At 40.3% G+C, this 26,126-nt stretch overlaps 3 protein-coding genes across 3 annotated transcripts in view; all 3 read right to left on the reverse strand.

Moving 5' to 3' along the window:
* Positions 1-26,126, reverse strand: part of LOC118212720 (uracil nucleotide/cysteinyl leukotriene receptor-like) — a 40,761-nt gene that overhangs the window by 3,156 nt on the left and 11,479 nt on the right. The gene's annotated exons all lie outside the window — the stretch shown is intronic.
* On the reverse strand, positions 9,951-17,234 carry LOC118212718 (proteinase-activated receptor 3-like). Its single transcript, XM_035390922.1, has 3 exons — positions 17,160-17,234; positions 12,572-12,684; positions 9,951-11,276 (listed from the first exon to the last, which is right to left on the reverse strand). The coding sequence occupies exon 3, from the start codon at positions 11,219-11,221 to the stop codon at positions 10,316-10,318; it is 906 nt and encodes a 301-aa protein (XP_035246813.1). The 5' UTR covers positions 11,222-11,276; positions 12,572-12,684; positions 17,160-17,234; the 3' UTR covers positions 9,951-10,315.
* Positions 22,391-25,012, reverse strand: LOC118212716 (uracil nucleotide/cysteinyl leukotriene receptor-like). Its single transcript, XM_035390920.1, has 2 exons — positions 24,901-25,012; positions 22,391-23,872 (listed from the first exon to the last, which is right to left on the reverse strand). The coding sequence occupies exon 2, from the start codon at positions 23,815-23,817 to the stop codon at positions 22,909-22,911; it is 909 nt and encodes a 302-aa protein (XP_035246811.1). The 5' UTR covers positions 23,818-23,872; positions 24,901-25,012; the 3' UTR covers positions 22,391-22,908.

Here is a 26,126-nt window from a genome sequence, read left to right on the forward strand (position 1 = left end):
TGCAATGCGCAATTGGTGCTTGATGTAAATTTGCTGTAAACAACTGATGCAACAGTTGACATGTTCACTTCTGAAATTTGGTGTAACAAAGTGAAACATGTTACATGTGGGTGACAGTGATTTTCAGTCTTGGTGTCAAGCAGCAGCAGCACTGAAAAACAACCACCTTTTTTGTCAAATTCATGTGTTTTAAATTTACTTCTAGTCCAGAAGGTTAAATTCACCAATAGGTTTCGATCCAAGGGCTTTGAACACTGACATCACAGAATACAATCTTCTCAATCTTTTCACCGAGTTAAAGGAGGATTATGCCAGCAACAACTGGGTGATGAAAACAGTCACATCATCTTATAAGGAAATTATAAGGCATGTACTTATATTTATTGGATGACCATGATAAAGGAGAAAGAAGAAAGCTAAATACACATCTTAATGGGTTACTTTGTTGCAAAAGCCAGTTTATAATGGATTCAGTGTTCATATAATCAACATCAGCTTCAGAACATTAATAAAATATAAAAATATCTCTTAACATCAGGACCCATATGAATGACTGCTAAGAGAATTCCAGGCTTTCTGGGTGAATATCAGATTGGAGTAACAGGCTCATATGTTAATTCTCTTTTCTTGTATGGTCCATGTCCCTTATTTTTATATATTGATGCACTTTCAGCAAGAAATGCATCACCTGCAATTCAGTGACTGCACCTTCCTGTTACTCCTTCTCTCCTTGCTATCTTGTATTTAGGCATTTAGCAGGTGCTCTTACCCAGAGAAACTTGCATGTACATTCTTGGTTTTTTAAAACTTTTTTTTAAAACCAAGAATGCACATGTCCATCCGTATCTATAGCCTAGAAACGGTTCTATGAAAATCTGTGATTTTTCTTTGCAACAATTTTAGAGACAATTCCGCTCAGCTTGTGCAGAGTACTAGCACGCAGGGCTTCTTTTAGTTTCCAATGTTGCTGTCGGTTCTGTTTCTGTCTGGCTTAGAGCATTAATGTTTTACGTGTGCTCCTTATTGATCTGTTATTCTAACTGGTCATAAGGATCAGGGCAGTGGTCTAGTCAATTGCACAGATGACCATAATTACTGAAGCCTGAGTGGGAATGCTGGGACATGGTGTTAAGCGTTTGAATACTATCAGCCTGTTTTGAATGAGGGCTTAGAAGAGGTGTGGTGCCAACAGACATAAAACAGACTTTGTGGGGTTGTGTATCCAACACTGTTCCTCACTGTGGTAATGTTCCCCACGGTCAGTGCTGCCAGTAGCCACAAGTCCCCCATGGTGATGTATAATCAGGGTTCGAATTACAGGGGGGATTGGGGAGGTCTGACCCCCCTAATTAAGACTTGGACCCCCCCAAAAGAGGTAAAAACAACAGGTCGGGGGGGTCATATATATATATATTACAATATATTTCCCATCAGTGGTGTCACTAGGGTTGGTGTCTAGTGACCCCCCCCCCCTCCCCCAACCTGTTGTTTTTACCTCTTTTGGGGGGGACAAGTCTTAATTAGGGAGGAAGGGTTTCAGTTGGCTGGGAATGCCCTGTATGAAAGATAATGAGCCTGGCGCTCGGTGCTGCAAACACCTCTACCACAACTTTTAGTGAAATACTGTTCTTTGTGTGTTCGAAACTGCTAGCATTAGCTGTTTGCTCACTGTAGCCTTTTATCTTACACACGTGATTGAGATGGAGCTCAGAGAACATGGGACTTTGGTCTGTTTGCTGCTAAAACTTTTGTGATGTGTTTATTATTTGGAGAACTGATATTGTGGTTGTATTCTGAAATGTCTCGCATTTCCCTAATGGGTTCACAGCACGTTTAGCTTGAATTAGCAATGATGCTAGCAGGTAGGCTATAGGCTAAGTCAGTCTACTCCGATTTGTTGGCTGGACTGCAACAGCAGAGCCAGCCCTAAAAACGTGAATGTCTGTGACTGACTGAGTGAGTGATGAAGTTACACCATTGGTCAGCCGGATCACGTGTGTTAGGTCCAGCCATTAACTAGGTTTTATCCTGGTCTTGTTTCTATAGTGGTTTCCTGACAGCAGCAGAAGGAATTATTTCTCCCGCAGGCCTGGCAACTTGGGCGGATCCGGGTTTTTTTTGCATATCTATTTTTGTGTGGAAACAGGAAAATAACATGACGGATTAATTAGTCGGTAATGACAGCGGTAAAACAATGACAAACCTGGCTTTGTTAGATGCGTCCGACCTAGCCCATAACCTATTGATTTTTGGCTAAATTCAAATCGACTGCGGAGTAAATCAGTCGCTGGCATTGAGCTGATCGCACTCGAGAATTGAGTGTGAATGAGTTGATCGAATCCGCAAGGAGATCACTTTGGTGTGGTCACCAACTAAACCAAGATAGTCCCTGTGCCAAGCAAGAGAAGACGCAGTCAACAGTAACGTGGTGAAAGAAACTGTTTGAAGTGAAGAAGACAGAGTTCCAGAGGTTGTCAGGTGTTCTACAATCAGTACAAGTGGAAATAATTGTAGAATTGTATAATCCTGCGGTTTATCGGTTTTTCGCCGAAAACTGAGAATGAAATCTCCCAAGACGACGGGAAACAGATAAAAGGACTGGTCATCACTATCCACAGTTCTCAGGAGGTTTCAACCGCCATCTACGAAATTCCATGTTTCCACCCTCCAGAGCGTTTTCATTGGGCCAGCAGGTGCAGACGGAAACTCAGCGTATCCAGTTGCATACACGCGAGGCTTACCTGAGACAGCACGGTTCACTTTGCACAGCAGTGTAAAGGTAAGACTCACCATATTCACCTATAGCCTATAAGCGCATGGCTCACCTTATCCTGGTAACTTCATTAAGCCGCGGCTCACCTTTATTTCTGAGGCTGAAATTCAAAGATGAGTGGGATGATGAGGTGAGAAGATTCCTTCCACAAAAGTGCGCCTTCCCTCGGTCAGGGTGAGTTAAGATGTTATATTTAGACACGCCGTGGGTTTTATGTTAAAAGTGTGGTTTTGTAAGTCTATTTGCACCTGCTGCGTATTACGTTTTGAGCTTAAATTGGAAATGTTTTTTGCAACCACAGTGCTATTCTATTGAGCTCATACCACGATATGCGTCCTATAGTCTATAGTTCATTTTTCGTGGATAGTTCAACTAACTAAACCTGCATTTGTGCCGCTTCTGGTGGTTCAGACTAAGATGTGTGCGTAGCCTACTGTCCTTCTTGTATTAATCCTGGCATTTCAGAATTTAATCTAATTGGGAGGCACGTTTTACAAAGCATGCTATTTTTGAGTGGCATGGGATAATTACACAGACCACAGATAACATAAACGGGTGCACGTTAAGTCCAACCTGCACAAATGAAACGTGCTCTGGAAACAGCGAAATAATAATATGGGGATCCGATTTCTGGGGTGTGGGGGTGCTGGGAGGAGATGGTTGCGTAGATTTCAGTATTTCAATAGACATAACTGGCCTATTCGTTTCGATAAGCCAGTTACCCTCTTTTAAAATATAGAAATATTCGACTTGTGGAAGGGTTCGTTCTCTAAAAGGCAGTGTGGTGTGGTCAGGTTAGTGTACTTGGAACACTTTAAACATAATGACCATAAGAGGGCACCAGGCTGAAGTTTACTGGAAGTGAATAACCTCACTGTACATCTGAAGCTCTGTTAAAGTATGTATGTTCACCCAGTATATTCACTACAACGTGGGCCCAGTATGTTTGCCGAGTCTGACAGTGGTCAAAGCGCAGTCATTTGCAGAGATATGGTTCGTACTATACATTGGATGGCAATGCAAGGAACCTTTCTAATCACCTGAAAAGAAAGCACCCATGAATTGTTATATAATGAATGTAAACTGATATATACGAATGCATAGGCTATACATTTGTGAATACATATTTTCCCTTTTGCACAAATATCTCATACTTTGCATGTGAAAACCAAACGTGTTAACCGCGTGTATTTTATGCGATAAGACATTCTCAAGTGTAAAAATGGCTTGTGAAGTGTTGAGTCTGCATTTGCGGATCAAGAGACGCGCGCATTCAGTGACAAATTTGTGAGTTTCTTTTTATTTTGAGGCTTTTCTATCGCCGTTCATCCGATTCGAATACAATTAGCTACCGATTTACACGCAATCAGCTGACTGTCATTTAAACGACAATTTAGAAAACAGTTGAAATATTTGTAGATAGTAAAACACATTTGTGACTTGTTTCTTATTTGTGATTCACGAATTTGTCAATAATATTGAGACTAACCCTCTCCATCGAAACGTTTCGAACAAAACGTTATGTATGACTGGCGCACAGCCGAAGGTTTTCCTAAGACTACTTAGTTGATCCGCTTTACGACATTCCCCAGCTGCAAATATTTCTCAAACGCTATTTTACTACCTCATTCTGTAATGGACCTCTTCCAAAGCCCCTTGGAGTGGTACTTTAACTGCATGGGGTCATTACAGCGTCTTTCTCTGGGCGCTAGGTGGTGCCAATATCATTTGCTCTGTACATTTGGAGAACATTTACATCATAGGAGGATATAGAAGGGATTCTGTCTAGGAGATTATTATTATCCCTAATCTGAGACAAATAGTTATTTTATAAACACAGATAAGATTTAAAGAAAAACAATTAAGCAAAATTATTCTCCAAAGCTGGTAACCAACTACAATGGATCATTTACAATGTCTTTCTGTGGTCAATAAGTGGGAGTGATTTATCACGTTCATGTAAAAAATTTGGAAGCTAAAGACACATCTTAATGGGTTACGAAAATAAATTGTAATTTACCAAGATGGTACATGCAATTAAATCACTATTAAAACCCCAGAAAAAATAATGTAGCGCTGTAATCACAGAACGTCACAAACAAGAATGGAACTGAGGCACTGCCAATAGGATGTCTTGCTTATTTTATCCACTCCATAAATCAAATTGTATCCCAGTTCATTTTAATTAATTGGGAAAATGCACACTCAAGTAGCCAGGAATACAGTGGGTTCTGTCAAGAGGATACCGCCTGTCCCGGGTCTAATGGTTCTCTAGTACACACAGATGGATCACACTATTAAAAAAAGAATAAAGTGAAAATATTCACCAGAAAGCACTGTCCAGTCATGTGACATTATCAGTGCATCATTACATTACAGGCATTTAGCAGACGCTCTTATCCAGAGTGACTTACACAACTTTTACATAGCATTTTTACATTGTATCCATTTATACAGCTGGATATATACTGAAGCAATTTCGGTTAAGTACCTTGCTCAACGGCAGTGTCCTACCCGGGAATCGAACCTGCGACCTTTCGGTTACAAGCCCAGTTCCTTACCAACTTACCCACTGTGCTACACTCTGTCTTATCAGTTAAACACTGCTCAGGCTGTAACCAAATCTGATTTTGTCTCATTATTGACATTATAATAATCTCCCCATAAACAAAAAGGTCATGAGCCCCTGTCTTTTCTTAAATAAAAGAACTAACCTTTTCAAACCACAAGGTTCTCAAGAGTGGCAAGTCTGTTCAAAACATGTTTGTTTTGTTTGTAGCTCTCTGGGTTGTGGTCCTTGTCTTCTGATTTTAATTTCTTTAAGTCAGTTAATGGACACAGTAAGTTGCTGTGTATTTAAACATTTTAGTGATCTGAGACATCGCAACTGAAGGTATTGTCAAAACATCACTGTGTCAAAGCAACAGAAATCACATGATGAACTTGGGAGGCATGTTTCCCTGACCTTAAATTTAAATGTATAGCATGTCTTTTTTACCATTGACTTTTGCCAGCATGTACATTTAGACACAAAGGAAAATAGACTCTGTGGTACTTAACAAGCTCGAAATTACTCGTCTGACAGTGTCCTGTGGTTTCTAAAATACAAAGGGCTTAAGTAAGATACTGTAACTACATTCTTTATTGTACACTCCTGTGGAAATTTGCTTTTGGCTTCACCACAGTTGCAGTAAAAACAAGTAGTCTCACAATACAGACCAAAAACAATACTGTACATAGACAACATGACACAACAGACCCACAGATACCTGACCAGTACACTAGAGTGGTACAGTAGAGATTAATCAGTAAAAACATTAAGCATTCATCAGAGCAATGACACGTGGAGTAAAAGACTTCTTGAGGCTCTGGGTACTCTCTTGTGGCTCCCAGAGGGGAGCATGTCGAACTCATTAGAAAGGGGGTGTAAATCAGCCTAAATTTGCTGGGACTTGTTCCTGTTCTGGAGCACATTGAGCTTGGACAGCTGTCTCTGTGGGTTCCTTAGAATTTTACTGGCCATGCTTACGATCCTTGCCAGTTTGCTCCTGTTCTTGGCCCCAAGGTTGCCGCACCACGCTGAAATGTCAAAGGTCAGAACACTTTCAATGAGGCTTTTGTATACCAGCTCTAAAATCCATACTTACAGCAAAAGTGTTTAACTTTCTCAACAAATACAAAAGTTGCTTAGCCTTTAAAAAAATGTATTCTGTGTTGGCTGTGAAGCAAAGTGTGTTATTAAAAAAAATCTCTACCACTTTTACAGACTGGCTGTTAATTTTAACTGGTTGGCTTGGGTGGAGCACTGCAGGCTACTCTTACTGCTGATAACCAATTATCGGTTAAAGAGAGTCTTTCATCTAGTAATGGATTGATCGATTACTCCTTGGAGACATGCCTACTCAATCTTTTTTTATTTTCTCATAAAGGCTATGTATGTACAACTATGTATCGGAACTGGGCTCCATTTATGAATTTGTCATACAGTAGCCTACATAAAAAAGAAGAAACACATAAAAATATAGGATATTTCTTCATCTAATATGAACAGAATAAATTAAATATATATATTGAAATGCGTGTTTTGATTGCATTTGTGTTTTTTATTGGTAAGCTGTTGTATAGGCAGGATAATGTCCGAGCGGCTGAGCATTAGGCAGTTTGAAGGCCCTGTGCTGAGGGAAATTGCTTGAGGTTAATTTACTATGTCCATCAATTGTAATTAAAACATGCGTTTCAAAATACACTATTGGATTGCAACGGAAACATTAGCCTACTTACGTATTCTAGCAAATATCCCATGCCCTATAGGCTACCTCTTAGCAATGAACGCCTCTTTCTATTAGACTACCTCAACTGGGTTACCTAATATTAAAATTCAGTTTGGTTGTGAAAATGATTTCACAGTGTATTTATTTATTTGTTTGTTTATTTATTTATAATCACCGATCGTTAGCTAGTCAACTACTGAGTTATATTTGATAGGCAGGCTAAACTATAAACGTATTCAACCTGTAACTAGGCTGGTCACCAGCCTGGTCACATGTTGCTGTGGGATGGCATTCCATTCCTCAACCAGGATACGTCGCAGGTCAGCCAACGTGGTTGCATTGGTCACTCTAGCACGTACAGCACGCCCGATCTGATCCCACAAGTGTTCAATTGGGTTGAGGTCTGGGCTGTTGGCAGGCCATTCCATTCTCTCTACTCCCACATTCGAATCCTGGTTGAGGAGAGTAGGTATTGAATAGAGTCAATACCAACAGGAGAATACACTGTTTGACATTGGCAGGGAAATTTGCCACATTTCACTTGGGACCCCACCCACGTAATCTGCTGTGCTGCTCATCCCACAAATTCATGATCCTTACAAATGGGACATCATTGTAAAGATAAATGAACAGGCTTTCCAATGATATAACATACAATGCTAATAATACAGTGACAACAGTGATATGATCGACCAAACACAAATTTCCTTTAGGTGGTTATCACAACAGTGTCGGACTCGGAATGGTATGGAGAAAGGCAGTTGTTTCATTACGTTCAATTCAAGCTGTGATGGTTTTTTGCGCAACAGAATATTGCACAGAATCCTGGTTCAACAAATGCCAGTAGGTCCCAAAACCCTTCACTCTTTATGGGGAGCATGTCTTTCTTTACCATTTTAGCAATTAAATCTGTTGTGGTTTCAGCTGGACAGCTGTCACACTGATAAGATTTTACTATGAAGTTTGTGCTTGTCTGCTGTGATTCCTTGGCCTTGGATATTTGGTTCTTGGGTGGGTTAACATAGATGTCAACATGTGGTATGCAAATTTGGCACTGAACAGTGTTTTCATTGAGTGTTTTCAAAATCATTCCATGTGGTGCACTTTTGCAAGCTGGCTATCTTTTCAACTTCTGGTAAGTAACCTTAGCCTGAATGGCAAGAAGCCCCGCCCACCCGCTGTTACTCATTTAGAGCAGTAGCCTAGGTAACATTGGTGATCTTTCATTTTGAACGGTTTGAAAAAAAAAAAAATTTTAAGAGTATTTTCAAATATTTAATGTAACATTGAACATGTTTGTTTGTGACTGACAATCAATGAATTCATAACTTGTTCACATCCATAAAAGGTACTTCCGGAGGCACTCCCTAGGAGTTGCGACGCAACTAAGACTGAAATACGGAAAACCAGAACACAAGGATGTCATCAAAACTTTTAACTTGGAAAATTTGATGCAGAAGAAACAGAGTGTCAGCTTCAAGGCAAAATCTCTCCAAATGAAGCCCAAATCCAGCCACTCCAAAATACAAACTGAACTAATGCAAACTCAATGAAGATGGATCATACACTCTGATTGAGCAGAATTCATTATCCAGAGAGGGCAAGCAAACTGCCCTACCACAACTCCTCTCAAAAAATGGAGATGAAATAAAATAACTTGCAGAAATAAGAAATGCCCTAGAATTATACTCTCAATTTTTGCTCCTTCAGAGCCTTTAATGCAAGGATTGTGTCTCGGCTCAATATTGTGTACATTCGTTCATTTAGCATGTTCATCTGCCAGTTTAACCACCACAAGCACATCTTGTTGGTCCATCACAGGTGTATCTGGGTGGTTTGGGAATGTGTATGATGGAGATGGTCAGCCCATGAGGATGCAGAAAGTTCAAAGTAAATTCTCCAGTGCTGGGTATTGTCAGACCAGCCACCAATTATTATCATATGCAACCATAATGAACCTTTAATGCTTGCTAAGTCAAGTGATTCCTGAAGTATGCACACATCAGGGAAGGGCCCATCAAGAAGGTTGTGCATTGTAATTTTGCCTGACTATGTCTATTAGCAGTGCTCATTTACTACTGTTCAACAACATTGTAATGAATTTGTGATGTAATGCCACTTGCACAACTTACACAGATAAGTTATGTCTCGACAATGACTCAAAAAACCAAGACAACATTTTCTGAAGGTTTTGATGACATTGTAACTCAACTTTACTGAAAATTTGATTCACTTTGAAATACAGTTTTTTTTCACAGATCAGCTTTATTGAATATTTGAAAATACAGAGCATGAAAAGACCTTTATAAAGATATAAGAACCATTTCTCTATGACCTATAATAATGTAGATATGGCATGCCAAAGTCACAGAGTCATGCTAACTATCCCAAGCTTTGTTAGTCCATATCTCCCTTAATGATGAGACAAGTGTCATTTTGGTTCCAGGGGTTTCTCATTAGACCAAATCGCCATGCCAATTCTCATTCAAATCTGTGACGATGTGGTCCAAAACTGTTGAATTGACCCAGATTTACTCGTAAGCTGGTTCCTAAGGGTGTGCCAGCATGCCGTACCTTACACCTATTCGCTTATTAAAAATGCAATAGTCTACATACACAACAGCCTATCACATATTCATACTGCCTGTGGTGCAGTATATAGTTGCTGAACGCCTTCTGATTATTAATAGTTAATAGTTGACTACCTTCTTTCTTGATTTTGATTTATGATTCTAAATATGCTTTGCTAAATATCCTGTTTAAGTTCATTTGAAAAGAGTTGTCAAAACAGGAGATGTAGGAAGCTGCAGTCACAACGTAGTTGTACTTTTAAAGATATTTTAAATAAAATTTTGGCAGAAAAATATTAAATTATAATATCAGTAATATTCTAATATACAGGGGCTCATATCTAAAAATTGCAGTGTATATAGGATGGCTGTAGTAGACAAAACGACTATTTGTATGGACATTTACATATAATGCACAATTGTCACTTAATATATATATATTAAAAAATATATTCAGACAAATGCTTAATAAAATTTAAAAAAAAAACGATGTCAAAATCAAGTCGGATATAGTTCATTTGTGTTGCCTCTTTGAGTCAGTGTCCCTTTATTTAGACTGAGTACATGATGCACTTATGTCATTTATGTAAAATTAGGTAGCGCTTTTTTAGAAATAACTGCATCAATTCTATAACTGGAAAATGAAAAATCCTACAAAACTAAATATGACTGCAAATATGCACACTGGATCATCACAAAGTTCAGCATGGACCTGTGGACTTTCCTGAGTCTTGATCCTTACGGCAACAGCATTGGAAACTGGGAATCTCCCGGGAGAGGTAGAGAAGGGGTTGAATGCTGCTGCTGATGTCCATGCAACCAAAAGCTACAAATTTGATGTAACAGTGGAACACATCTTGGGAGAAATGCTCCTTAAATGGGAAGACCACTACAGGTGGGAAGTAGTTGCAGACGATGATGGCCAGGATGATGAGCACCATCTTGAAGGCCCTCTTCTTGACTGGATGCATCTCGTCGCGGCCAGGGCCCGACTTGCGGAGCGCGTTCAGGATGGCCGCGTTGCAGAAGAGCATGAAGGCAAAAGCTGCGAGGATCATGGCGATGAAGAGCTTCTCGAAGTGTGGGATGCTGTTCACACCCTTTGCCGCCGCGTAGGTCAGGGTGAACAGCCACAGTGCACTAGCGCACACCACACGGTGGTTTCGGTCCTTCAGCTCGGTGAAAGTGATTGGGTGCAGGACGGCCATGTAGCGATCCATGCAGATGCAGGAGAGGAAGAGCAGCGAAGAGTCTTTCACCCCATAGAAGAAGAGCAGCACATGCCAGGCGCTGGTGATGGTGAGGAAAACTTGGTTGACCAGTTCCAGGGGTGGGAGGAGACAGAAGACGGTATCCAGTATGGCCAGGTGGAGGATGAAAATGTCAGAGGTGGAGGAGTCCCTCTTGTTCTTGTGCAGAAGCCACAGCACCATCAGGTTAGCAGGGATCCCCAGGAACAGGTTGATGGACTGCAAGGTGAGATAAAATATCAGGGCGGCGGGCATGTCCTTACACTGCTCGTACGGGGTAATGCCACCACCTCCACCACTGCTGTTTGACAGCTTATGGATGTAGACGCTGGAGGAGTTGAAGTAGAAGATCTCCATGGGTGTTTAACAGGCGCAAGATGTGGGTTCCAACGGGATGCAGGTTTGGGGGTTTCTGGTCAAACGGAGAGAAAGGAAAGAGATCGTCATAACATGAGAATAACAGGGCTGTATTCTTCATTAATATAGAACACCTCCTCACAACACGTCTATGTGTGCTTACATCACACCCTTACATCACTGGCTGCCTGTCAATTCTCACATCAGGTTTAAAACCTTGGTACCAGACTACAGGGCAGCAAATGGAACAGGTTCACCTCTCCTCCAACAAATCTTCAATCCCAAACGCCGGCCTGAGCTCTGAGTACCATAGCTTTGAGATGATTGGCACTCCCTTCCCTGCATGGTCACTTCACCCTGTCACAATGCCTGTCTGTACTTGCCCCCCCAGTGGTGGAACAAACTGCCCAAAGTGGTCAGGACAGCAGAATCTTTGGCCATCTTCTAAAACAGAATGAAGACCCACTTCTTCAGTCTGAATCTTGGTAACCCTACCCCCTAACATCCCCACCCTGTATTTAAATCAGATTACGGTATTTTGATTTAGTTTTTTGGATTATATCACTATGGTCTTATATTTCTTCTCTGAGAGATTGTTATGGATTAAATCTCTATCAGAATTTGTATTCAGGTTCTTGGTTAGCATTGTGCAATTGCACTTCAGTGATATTGCACCTTTACCTGCAGGTCTGGGTATGCTGTTAGGCAGGTCTGACTCTATTGCTGGTATGGACCAGATGATTGCACTTCTATCTGGCTATAAGAACATCTGCTGAATTAATGTTAGCAAAGCCTTCAAAACATTATTTTCATGATAATACTATGTTAAATGGAGTTAACCTGCAAATCTGTCTGTCCATGGAAAACTCACATTAAATAGTTAAAACAAGCCGATTGTATAAGATCAGCTTTTAGATAATTTTTTACAAGAATGGAAGCTCACCAATGATTAGATAGCATTAATTATACAGCATGTCTCTCTACTACCGTGCATGTTTCATATTGTTTATGTGAAAACCCCCATGGTGACCTGTCCGCCAGACCTAATTTCACTCAAACTTCAAACAGTGTGAAGCAATATATGCTTTACAAGGAGATATGCCTTCATAAGTACAGAATTGCCAGTATGGTTATAATGTGGCCGTTTGCTTATTCTGCACAAATGCAGTTGATGTACACAAAAATACAACCAATGTATTAACAATCACAGGGAAAATTGATTGCTTTGTATAGAACAATACATTGAATGGGTTTGAGTTAATAGTCCATATTTCTGCATTGACGAATATAAACAAAAATATGCAAAAGGGAGACATTCCCTTACACAAAGGAAGTTTAGAATAATCTTACCAGGGCTGGTGGTGCAATTTGTCCTTAATTATCTCAGTGCTGCTGTGATCCCTGCTGTCTCCAGTTAAGTCCTGCATGAACCCCTGTTTGGACTGTGTGAAGTGAAGCAGAGACTGGAATAGAGAGATATAGAGAAACCCCATCACTGATAATTCAGCTCTGCTGGGATCATGCCTCTGGCCAATCAGAACAGCAGAGTAGGGGTGGGGTGCTTGGCAAATTTCCAGCACCTCCAGTTTATCATGGGGTGTGATGGCCACAAATGCTTTACATAAAGAACACAGGTACACAGGTAAATACTTACTTTGATGGCAAAGGAACTCCTTTTTTTTTTTTTTTTTAAATAAAGAAATGAATACATTTTTTACCCTTGTGCAGTGAATCGACAGAAGACAGCATTTGTTTGGAAAGCCTGTTGTGGCCCATCAGCGTTCGCACCGATTGGCAGTGATGCAATGCGCCATTGGTGCTTGATGTAAATTTGCAGTAAACAAGTGATGCAACAGTTGACATGTTCACTTCTGAAATTTGGTGTAACAAAGTGAAACATGTTACATGTGGGTGACACAGTGATTTTCGGTCTTGGTGTCAAGCAGCAGCAGCACTGCAAAACAACCAGTCACACGTATCCATTTTTTGTCAAATTCATGTGTTTTCAATCTACCTCCAGTCTAGAAGGTCTGGATTAATTAGTCATTAGATTTCCTTCCAAAGGCTCTGGTTTCCGAATACTGGCATCATATAACACAATATAACACAATCTATTCAGTAGGTAACAGAATGATTGTGGCAGCAATAATTGGGTGATTCAAACCATATTATCAGCATATAAGGAAATAACACGGCATGTGCTTGACACACAGTCTTTCTTCTCTTTATTAGAAGACTGTTAGAAGAAAGGTATTACAAAAGGTAGTTAAACCTTTAAGTCTCACTGGCCCCTATTTTGCATTCATTCTGTTTTTTTCCAGTTCTATCTTTATAAACTATTGCCAGTGTTTTAGTGACAATGTTTCCTTATTTTGTAATGTGTGAGGCTATTGTGTAACCAGCATTTGGAAATCCACAGAAGACAGAAATCGGCATTAAGTTGGAATACATATCATGGCAAGGATCCAGAAAAAAAAGTCCATCAAATTTTTTAGTCACAAAAACATGCTAACTCTAAGAAAATTCTCTGGAGGAATTATCATTGTTGTCCGTTTCGACATTGAATACTCACTGAAAGTATTGAGTACAGGAATATTGTTGCCTCTGGTTTGTATAAACCACAGGTGTCAAACTCCAGTCCTGGAGGACCACAGTGTCTGCTGGTTTTTGGGGTGCTCTCCGCACAAGTGCTTAATTTAAGTCATTGATTGGCTAAGGAATCCACACACCTTGTTATCAATGCCTTAATTGGCAGCCAATTGAAAGGAAAACACAAAAATCCACAGACACTACGGGCCCCTTGGGATTCATTTTGAAACCCCTGGTATAGACTTTCGGGAACAAGATGAGCACACCTACAACCTTTTGTGCCCAGTACTGGCCAAACAGTCTCTCAGTATAGCCAATGAGACCTGCCATGCACAAGCTCAACATGGGTAGTATAATTTCTACAAAGTACACAGCCTGCCAAAGGCAAGCTATTATAGTGTCGACTGAGAAGCATTTTAGCCAATGAAATTACTTTTCTTACAGAATATTGTATAGGTTGTTAGGCTTGCATAAGAGGACACGCATTGTTTCTCCTGCACATATAAACCATAACTTTTTCAGTCCACATGCTGAAAAAGTTATTGAGACTTTATGCTTAGAAAGGTTGTTGTTTTACAACACAAACTTATTTTGCAATGCCTTGAAAAGACTCCACAGCTGAGGGCATGTTTACTGAAGGAATTTTTCCCATTTTATATTGGTGAACATCTAAAAACATTCTCTGAATATTTTTATTATTCCGTACACTCATAAATTAGGAGTAGGCCTGATTTTGAATAATAAATGTGGCATGAGAAATTGTGGGATGTGTTTGAAATGTTGATGGAGGTGGGGTATTTGACAAAAACTTCAATGGATTTGTAAACTAGATGTCTCATGCACTTATTTTCTACAATCTTCCAGACCTCGTACTGTCAGAGATGGCAAGGGTAGAGCTAGGAGAGAGAGATGGAGGGGGTGGGGGAGATGAAAGGGAAGGTGACAGGAAGGGGGAAAGACAGTTAATTTCAGCACACTTCTTCCATGAGCATATAGTATATGATATACATTATTTTATACCTCTAAATACACATGATATAATTTATTTACCAAGTGTCCTTTGGGAATGTCCAAATAGCCTTTTTTGAAACCTGCCTAGATTAAGCTTTAAAAAACTCTGCAGAATGCTAATTTTTGGTTGTATTGTTATCCATTTTGAACCAGGATTTGTCCAGCCTGTGGATGTGGCTCCATTGTGTTTCTTAGCCCACCAGGCACAGCCACACCTGGGTTTTGAAACAGCTTTCATTGTATTTTTTTCTGGATTTGTAAAATCCATCCATATCTGTAGCCCAGAAACAATTCCATGAAAATCTGTGATTTTTCGTTTCAGCAATTGACAACACGAGGTTTTATGTGTGCTCATTACTTGTCTGCCATTCTAACTGGTAATAAGGATCAAGGTGCTTGTCTAGTCTATGAGCTCAGTAGAGGCTGCAGAGATAATGACAATTACTGAAGACTGAGTGGGGATGCTGGAACATGGTGTTGAGCGTTTTAATATTATGGTAAATGGTAAATGGACTGCACTTTATATAGCGCTTTTATCCAAAGCGCTTTGCAATTGATGCCTCTCATTCGCCAGAGCAGTTAGGGGTTAGGTGTCTTGCTCAAGGACACTTCGACACGCCCAGGGCGGGGTTTGAACCGGCAACCCTCCGACTGCCAGACAATCGGTCTTACCTCCTGAGCTATGTCGCCCCATTAATATTATCAGACTGTTTTGAATGAGGGCTTAGAGGTGTAGTGCCAATACACATAAAACAAACTTAATGGAGCTGCAGGGTTTTGTATTTTTTTTTTTTTGCTTTAGTAATGTAACCCATGGTCAGTGCTGCCAGAGGCCGTAAGTCCCCCAGGGTGATGTATAATCAGCCATAGTGGTGCCCAGGGAGGAAGGGTTTCAGTTGGCTAAAACATAGATGCGGTCTACTGGAGTGTTTAAATTTGTTTGGCTAAATAGGTCGGTAAGCACTTTTTAACTTGGAGGTGTTGATGCTTGCTCACTAATTAAATTAAACGTATTGTCAGTGCAAGGTATGCAAAGACTGTCCTCGTGGTTTACTGTTCTTTGTGTGTTTGCTTTTTGCTAACTGTAGCAATTCATCTAACACACTTGATTGGGATGAAGCTCTGATAAACTGCGACTTGGGTCTCTTTGCTAAAAACTTTTGTGTTTATTTATTTGGGGAACTGATATCGTGGTTGTAGGCTATTCTGAAATGTATGTCTCGCATTTCCCTAGTGGGCTTACTACACGTTTAGCTTGGATTAGCAATGATGATTCTTTCTTCTGCAGGCCCGGAAACTTGGGCGGATCTTCAGCCAACTGCGACATCTGGGCTCCACTGCCGTTGTACCCTTGAGCACGGTAGGCTATTTAACCTGCATTGCTTCAGTATATATCCAGCTGTATAAATGGATATAATGTAAATGCTATATAACAATTGTGTAAGTCGGTCTGGATGACAGCGTCTGCTAAATGCCTGTTATGTAAGTTAAATGTTATAGTTTATTTTGTGTGAAAACGGGAAATTAACACGATGAAATAATTAATCGGTATGATATTCGTAAAACAATAACAGGTTTGGCTTTGATTAACAAGTGCGTCCCATCTATGAGCAGCCCATAGCCTATTGATTTTTGTCAAAGTTCATTGCGGAGTAAATTAATCGCTTTCCTTGAGCTGATCACACTCGGGAGTTGAGCGTCTGAATGAGTGGAACAAATCCGCTAGGAGACGGTTCACTTTTGTATGGCCACCATGAAACCAGGACAGTCCCTAGGCCAAGCAAGAGAAGAAGCAGTCAACAGTAATGCGGTGAGAGAAACTGTTGGATGAAGAAGACGAAGTTCCAGAGGTTGTGTTTGGGTATTCAAGAATCAGTACAAGTGGAAATAATCGACGTTTCATGCGGTTTGTCATTTACTGGAAGAAAAAAAAAACAGAATGAAATCTCCCAAGACGACGCGAAACGGACAAAAAGACTGGACATCGCTATCCACAGTTCCCTTAAAGCAGGACCCAGCGTCCTGACGGTAAACTCCTTGATGGTTGGGGCATCAACCGCCATCTGCGAAATTGTAGGCTAGGTTTTCCTCCCTCAAGAACGTTTTCACAGGGGCAGCAGCACTGTCGGAAACTCCGCTTTACCAACTGTCTAAATGCGAGGCTCACCTCATACAGCAGGGCTCAGTTTATGTCCTATAGCTGTGTAAACTCAAGACACACCGAATTTAGCTATAGCCTATAAACGCAGGGCTCACCATATCCTGGTAGGTAAGGGAGAGCGGGGCACGTTGGAACACTTTTTAAATTAAGCTTAGCCTACATTAAGCCGCGACTCACCGTCATTTCTGAGACAGGATGAAGTGAGAAGATTGCGTCCACAAAAGCCCCGCATTTCGCCGTGCGGGTGTCGCCTCGGTAAGTCAAGATGTTCAATTTGGACCCGCTGTTTGTTTTATGCTAAAGTTTGTAAATCTATTTTCACCTGCTGAGGATTACGTTTTGAGTTTAAATTGTAAAGGGATTTTAAGCACACCTTTCCACAGAGGCAGGTGACATCGAAACTACCTGTATGAACTGTTCTCTGCTAAACCAATAATCTCTGCTGTTACTCAGTCAAACTGAAAAAGCAAGTTTTATTATAAAGTATTCAGCTCCTTCTGGTTAATGGTTTGGTATTGAAATCAGGTTTTTCTGGGATCACTACAATTCTTGTTTGTGGTTAGGTCACAAGAACTGGCTGATGAAAAACACAAGATAAAAAATTACTTCTCTGGATTAAAACCAGTATTTCGTCATGTAATACTGGTGGTCAAAATCTGGATAATTTAATTATGCATTCACGCGTTGAGCTTTATAAACTGCATGTGTAAGAAATGAAAATGACTCGGACTGAAAACTGTATGCAGCAAGGAATAAATCGCATGGGTTGCTACAGCCTGCTACAACTAAAGGTAATAAGACATTTAATTACATACAAAGGCACTGTGTTCGATGGCTTGTTGAAGAATTGCTCGTTCTCTCAACGGCAGTTGGTGGTAGTGTGGTCAGGTGACTCTCAGTGTTCTTGGAACCCTTTAAACATTATGTCCACAAGAGGTCACCAGACTGAAGGTTACTGGAAGCCAGTAACCTCACTGTACATCTCTAGCGCTACTCAAGAGAACATGTATAGTCGCCCTGTATATTCACCACAATGTGAGTTCAGTATATTCACCACTCAGCGAGGTTTGTGTAGCTTGTATCCCACGACATGAACCCTCAGCTCGGTAGATTCAACGCACTGTGCGCACAGTCTCAATTGCTGTTAAGGGAGTCCCAGCACTTCAGACACCGGGGGAGTCGGTGTAGATTAACAAGCACCATTTACTCATGTTAGTCTGGTACTGGAGTGGCCGCTGACCGTCAGTGTTCTCTGCATCAGTTGCCTTTGGTACAATCCACAGAGGAGGCTTGAAGAAATTAGTTCCTGGTTCTAATGAGGATCACTGATATATGGTTAAGATGGACTGTAGTGCCCCTGTGTATTGTCAGACAGAAAACAGTAGGTAATTTGACTTTTAAACTTACAAGCTTCCAAGAATCCAATTTATCCTAATTATACAACTCACATTGCCCATTTATTTGCCACTGCTTGTCATAATTTTTGAGCTTCTGGTTGTTTTGTTGCCTTAAAGGCGTACTATGCACGATTTCTTTCCTTGCTTTGCTCCTGTGTTTGCAATCAAAAACTTCTCCAACAAATGTAGATGAGGCTTTGAGGTGGGCCCCCACAAACATAAGCTTAGCATTTTCGCTGAAGACAGAATATTGTTTCTTTCTAATGCAGAACATTCACTTTCTCAATTGCGGAATATATTAGAATGTTATAGTCCTATATCTGGATAAAAATTTAACGTTGACAAGAGTTAAATTCTATCACTGTCTATAATACTGTAAAACAGGAGTTTCTTTTCAAATGGTCACCAAAAGGTTTTAAATATTTGCGCACAATGGTGGATAATAACTTGAACACATACAGTTCTATGAAAGTATTTGCTCCCTTCCTGATTTCCTCTATTATTGCATATTTTTCATACTGAATGGTTTCAGGTCTTTAGACAAAATTTAATATTAGACAAAGGAAACCTGAGTAAACACAAAACAAATTTTAAAAATTATTAATTTTTTTATGAAAAAATTATAAAGCACCCATATCGCCCATGTGAAAAATTATTTGGCCCCTTACACAATCAACAAATGAACTTAATTGATAACTACATTAAGCTCAATTGAACACAGTCAAGCCCTTGATTGGAGCCAGCCCTGTTGATCTAAACTTCACTCATATTCAACCTCACTATCAGAGTGAAGTAGTCACCACAAAGTTTCTACAAGCACACTATGCCCCAATCAAAGGAAATTCCAGAAGAGATGAGGGGAAAAAAAAGTTATTGAAACATATCCGTCTGGAAAGGGTTACAAAGCCATTTCTACTTGGGATTAATTATTACCTATTTTTATTACATTAATGCTGTTATCTCTAAATGAAAAACACTTGTAACTGTGGTAAATCTGAAGTGGTTGGCCTGCCAAAATTTCTCCAAGGGCTCAGCAACAACTCATCTTGGAAGTCACAAAAGAAGAACATCCAAAGAACTACAGGACCCTCCGGTCTCAGCTAAGGTCTGTGTTCTTGACTGAAGTAAGAAAGAGAGACTACGGAAAAATGGGATTCATGGGAAAGTAGCAAGGCAGAAACCACTGCTAACCAAGAGAAACATCCATCCACCCACATTTGCAAAAAAAGGACCTGGATGATCCCTAGGCCTTTTGGGATCATGTTCTATGGACAGATGAGTAAAAAAATGGAACGCTTTGAACAACGAAGGTCCCATTATGTCTGAGGTAAAGAAAATAAGGCAGCATTTCACGGTAAGAACATAATACCAACAGTCTCAAACGTAGTGGAAGTGTAATGGTGTGGGGATGCTTTTCTGACTCAGAAAAGCATCTTGCCACTTGCCATTATTGAAGAAACCATGAATTCTGTACCAGAACATTCTTGAGGAGAATGTCCGGTCATCTGTCTGAGCTGAAGTTGAAGCATAATTGGGTAATGCGGCAAGACTGAGTCTTTGTCTTAGTGGTGGGGAGGCATGCGGCCAGGTGTGAATAGCCTAAACACTAAAGCAAGTCCACATCTGAATGGCTAAAAAGAAACACAATTTTTGGACTGGCTCAGGCAAAATTCTGACTTGAACCCAATAGAGAAGCAGATCCTGAAATGAACATTTCATGCTCAAACCTACCGATTTGTTTGAATTAAAGCAGTTCTGCAAAAAAAGTGGGCTGAAATTCCTCCACAGCAATGTGAAAGACTGATATCAAATTATGGAAAGGGTTTGGTTGCAATTATACCTGCTAAATGTGGTGCAACTAGTTCAGTTTATGGGGGCAATTACTTTTTTTAAAAAATTTAACGTTTTAAATTAAACAAAATTAAATAATAATTTTGTGTGTTTTGTGTTTACTCGGGTTGCCTTTGTGTAATTACATTTTGTGTAAAGATCTGAACCATTCAGTGTGACAAATACACAAAAATAGAGGAAATCATGGAGAAGGCAAATAATGTTTTCGCAGCAGTGTATATATTTTGGTCAGCCTATTGCAAAATGTGGGAAGTGATGTGAATAAATGAATTCATTTACTACTCACTCTCCTGGGTAGGATCAATCCGATCAAACTGAATGTTTCACTTTGGGTTTTGTTTCTGTCACTCATTATTCATGTCCCTTTAATGTGTTTCTCCTCACCATGGACTATGGCTAAGGTGGCCTAGAACTTCCCAATTCCCAGATCTCTTTCTGGGCGGAGCGTTCTACATTCTTGGCTCTGATGCTTGAGAATTACCCCTGGTTAAATATTGAGAAGGTGAAGGTAGGGAAAGAAAATGGGGTAGACATCCTGTACAAGTGGAATGAAGAGTCTGTAAAATCAAACATTGACAAGTTGCAGGGCATCATCCTTCCAGAGCATTACTATGAAGGAGGGATTTTTATATCTTTTGATCAACTGAAACAGAAATACCAACTGTCGAACAAAGACTTTCTTCAACTACCTACAGTTAAGATATTTCATTCATCAAACTCAAGGGCCAGTAGAACTAGCCAAATATGTCTTCCATTGAGGAACTCTGTCATTCCGACTAACCAATGCATGTTGGTAACCACTGTGCCTCAGCCAGACTGGCCGCAAGTCAGATGGGAAAATGAATGAACATGGTGTCAGTCTGGATGGGGAGCTATGGAGCAGTTAAAAATGTTTAGGCTGGATACGTATCAAGAACTGACCGTAATTACGGAAGTGCAACTTGATCTTAGCCTAGAGCTCCTGTGATGAATCCACAGACAGATTTGACGTATTTACAATGAATACAACAGGTTTGATTTAAAATTTATTGTGCATTTTTTCATAGATTTAATGCATGGACAGTAAGCATCATCTTACAGTACATTGTATGTTTGCTCGCTTCAGTAAGCTGGTTCCTAAGGATAGCATACGCCATACCTCTTCCTCATTCACTGATTAAAAATAGAGTAATCTCTAATACATGCAGAACGGCCTCACATATTCAGCCTGTCTAAAATGGAGTGTAGAGTTTTTAAAGACTTGTGATTATTAAGATAAACCACTTATTTTCTTTCTGTAATAAAAATCTTTTTCTAAATATTCTATTCAACTTAATTTAAATATTTTTCAAAGCAGGAGATATATAAAGCTATAGTCACAGTCTAGTTCTTATTTAAAGGCTGTATTATAAAACTAATATAGCTATAAATATATTTTATGTAGTTACAGTAGACGTGGAATATGATATGTGTGCCCCTTTACATCTTGCAAAAATGTCTCAATCAAAAATACATTTAGACAAGAGGAAATAAAAAAGCACAAAAATAGCTGCATGGGCAGCGGTGAGCCAGGTTCTAATGCAATGCTCAAAACCTAAGTGGACCTTAGTCCTAGTGGAAAATTTGCCACCGTAATGGCATTGAAACAATTAACGTGTTATCCTGCTGTGGTTCAGATGGAGTGAAGACCATGTTATATTACATTACCTTACGGTGGTTCCTAACCTGGGGTATGACACCCCTCTGGAGGGGCTCCTGCTTTATGCAAAAATGTCTAGTGTAAGGAGATGACCCCACATACCAAGTGTCACAGTTCCAGGACAATTTGTACTGAGGGGGAAAATTTTGTGAACACTGAAAATGCAAGCCAGTAATTGAAATGGCTTTTATTTTTGTCATCATTTATGGTCCAGACTTCTAATTTGGTGGAAGACTAATTCATTATGAAATGGATGAATGTCATGAATTTCAGACTTCAGTTAACAGTAGATTGACATTTATGGACAAAATTTCTAAATATAATTTATTAAATTTGTTTGGCTGATTTGCTTCTTTTTTTTTTTTTTTTTTTGCAAGGACTTACGGTTCCTGAGAAGATATCATTTGGACTTAAGGTTCATGAGAAGTTGTCTTTTGAATATATTTTTTAAAATGGCAGCAGAGGAGAGGGGATATGATGATGGACCAGGTTTGTACCAATATACCCGGGATGGCTGGGCTAAAGATTTGACTTTGGGACCTCATTATTGTGCCCACAAACGAACAACTCATGTAATTTCTTTTGCCCAGGTTATGTATAGCCTGTACTATCTGTGGGCCAAAACGGACAAGAGGTTACCATTTGGCCAAGTTATTTTTAACAAAATAGTGAAGTATATAGGAAATAGGAAATAGGAATTTCAGCAATTACAATAGGTTTCCTTTGCTTTGTAGTGGAACCCTAAATGTCCCTTTCCTGAGAAGTTTTGAACAATGCTCTTTTCTGAAATCCAAGACCGGTATAACAAATAAGGTGTCAAAATCTAGGTAGTGCTATTGTATTTGATAGACTGATGATTTTCAGTACATTTATAAGTGTTGCCTCTTACAGTTTCAGTCAATGTCCCTTTATCTGGACTCCATACATGATTCCTATTTATTTATTTAAGAGGAGAATGGAAAAACTGCAAGTTTACATGCCATATTTTTGTTCAAAAAGTTCAACGTGGATCGGTGGAGCTTCCCGAGCCTTTAACCTCAGCGCAGCAGCAAAGGACACTGGGAATCTCCCGGGAGAGGTAGAGAACAGGCTGAATGCTGCTGCTGATGTCCATGAAGCCAAATGCTATAGGGTCGACAAAGCAGATGAACTCGTCCGGGGAGAAGTAGTCCTGGAAGGGGAAGAGCGCTACAGGTGGGAAATAGTTGAAGACGATGATGGCCAGGATGATGGACACCATCTTGAAAGCCCTCTTCTTGACGGGGTGCATCTCATCACGACCAGGGCCTGACTTGCGGAGCGCGTTCAGGATGGCCACGTTGCAGAAGAGCATGAAGGCAAAAGCTGCCAGGATCATGGCGACAAAGACCTTCTCGAAGTTGGGGATGCTGCCCCATACGCATTTAGCTGCCGCATAGACCAGGGTGACCAGCCACAGCACGGCAGCGCAGACCGCACGGTGGTTTCGGTCCTTCAGCTCGGTGAAGGTGATTGGGTGCAGGACGGCCATGTAGCGGTCCATGCAGATGCAGGAGAGGAAGAGCGGCGAAGAGTCTTTCACCCCGTAGAAGAAGCGCAGTACGTACCAGATGCTGCTGGTGGTGAGAAAGACTTGGTTGACCAGTTCCAGGGGTGGGATGAGGCAGAAGAAGGTATCCAGTATGGCCAGGTGGAGGATGAAGATATCGGAGCTGGAGGAGTCCCCCTTGTTCTTGTGCAGGAGCCACAGCACTATCAGGTTAGCGGGGAACCCCAGGAACATATTGATGAACTGCAGGATCAGATAAAATATCAGGACCTCGGGCATGTCCTTGCATCCCTCATACATGGTAATGTCACCCTCGCCATCGCTGCTGTTTGACGACTTATGGATGTAGAGGATGGAGGAGTTGAAGTTGTAGACCTCCATGGGGATTAAACAGGCAGGAGATGCAGGTTCCAGCGGGATGCAGGTTGTGGGGTTTCTGGTCAAAAAGAAATTAAAGCATTCACAGTAACATGAGAATAATAGGGCTGCATTCTTCATTAATACAGAAACCTCCTCACAAATCAAATCAAATTTATTTTAAAGTGCATTTCACAGAAGTCTCAAAGTCTTCTCTGGCTTTTAGGCACTGTTCACATCAGGTTCAAAGCCTTGGTACCAGCCTGCAGGGCAGTGAATGGAATAGCTTCACCTTTCCTCCAACCAATCTACAGTCTAAAACGCTAGCTCCCAGTCCCAAAACTTTGGAATAATTGGCACTCCCCTCCCTGCATGGTGACTTCACCCTGCCACAATGCATGTTTAAACTGGCCCTCCAGTGGTGGAACAGACTGCCCCAAAGTGGTCAGGACAGCAGGATCTTTGGCCATTTCCAGACATCCTGAAGACCCACTTCTGATGTCACATCTATACTGGTCTGGGAACGGTTTTAGCCAGATCTGGCAGTATTGCTGGTATGAATCAGGTGAATACACTTCTGTTTCTCCTACATTGTAAGTCACTCTGGATATGAGCATCTACTGAATTAGTGTCATGTAATGTTCAGTATTATAGTGCAAGCACTCTTATCGCACCCTTCAAAAACAGATATAATAATGTAACCACCTTATTTTCATCATTATGGTCTGTTAAGTGGAGTAAATTTGCAGATATTTCTACCCATGGAAAACTTACTTTTAAATAAAGTTTAAATTAAACCTGATTGTGACATTAGCTTTCAAATGAATAACTTTGTAGTGATGAATCTTAATTGTCACTAGAATTGTCAGTATGGTTTTAAATGTGGCAGTGAATTATCCTGCACAAATGCACTTAATGTAGATAAATACACATTCAATGTATTAACAACCACAGAGGAAATGAATAAAAAGTTGCTTTCTTCGACCAGAACAATGGATTGAGAGCATTTGAGTGAATAGTCCATTTTTGTATATTAGTGTAAATAAATAAAATATTATGCAAAAGGGAGACATTCCCCAACACAAAGGAAGTTTAGAATAATCTTACCAGGGCTGGTGGTGCAATTTGTCCTTAATTATCTCAGTGCTGCTGTGATCCCTGCTGTCTCCAGTTAAGTCCTGCATGAACCCCTGTTTGGACTGTGTGAAGTGAAGCAGAGACTGGAATAGAGAGATATAGAGAAACCCCATCACTGATAATTCAGCTCTGCTGGGATCATGCCTCTGGCCAATCAGAACAGCAGAGAAAGGGTGGGGTGCTTGGCAAATTTCCAGCACCTCCAGTTTATCGTGGGGTGTGATGGCCACAGATCACAAACACTTTGCATAAAAGAACACAGGTACACAACTAAATACTTATTTGGATGGGAAAAGAAAATCATATTTAAAAAACAAACATACTTGACCCTTGAGCAGTGATTTGACTGAATAGGGTATTCGTTTGGAAAGCCTGTTGTGGCCCATCAGCGTTCGCACCGATTGGCAGTGATGCAATGCGCAATTGGTGCTTGATGTAAATTTGCTGTAAACAACTGATGCAACAGTTGACATGTTCACTTCTGAAATTTGGTGTAACAAAGTGAAACATGTTACATGGAGGTGACACAGTGATTTTCAGTCTTGGTGTCAAGCAGCAGCAGCACTGTAAAAACAACCACCTTTTTTGTCAAATGCATGTGTTTGCAACCCACCTCCAGTCCAGAAGGTCTGGATAAACTGGTGATTAGGTTTTTTTCCAAAGGCTCTGGTTTTCAAATACTGATGCTATATACTGTAACACAATATAACAATCTATTCAGTAGGTTACAGAAAGATTTTGGCAGCAATAATTGGGTGATTCAAACCATAATATCAACATATGAGGAAATAACACGGCATGTACTTGACACACAGTCTTTCTTCTCTTTATTAGAAGACTGTCAGAAGAAAGGTATTACAAAAGGTAGTTAAACCTTTAAGTCTCACTGGCCCGTATTTGGGCCGGAGTGAGTTTATTTGCATTCGTTCTGTTTTTTTACAGTAAAATTTTCAATCACTCATCACACAATATATCATTTGAGAGTGTTAAAGCTCACAGTTCTATCTTTATATATAACTATTGCCAGAGTTTTAGTGACAATATTTCCTTATTTTGTAACGTGGGGGGCTATTTTGTAACCAGCTTTGGGGATTCTCACCTTCTATGCATTTGTAAATCCACATTCGACAGAAATCATGGTTAAGTAGGAATTTTTCTCATGGCAACAATCCAGAAAAAAAATCAATAAAAGTTTT

This window comes from Anguilla anguilla, chromosome 14 (assembly GCF_013347855.1).
Source record: "Anguilla anguilla isolate fAngAng1 chromosome 14, fAngAng1.pri, whole genome shotgun sequence".
Taxonomy (NCBI): Eukaryota; Metazoa; Chordata; class Actinopteri; order Anguilliformes; family Anguillidae; genus Anguilla; species Anguilla anguilla.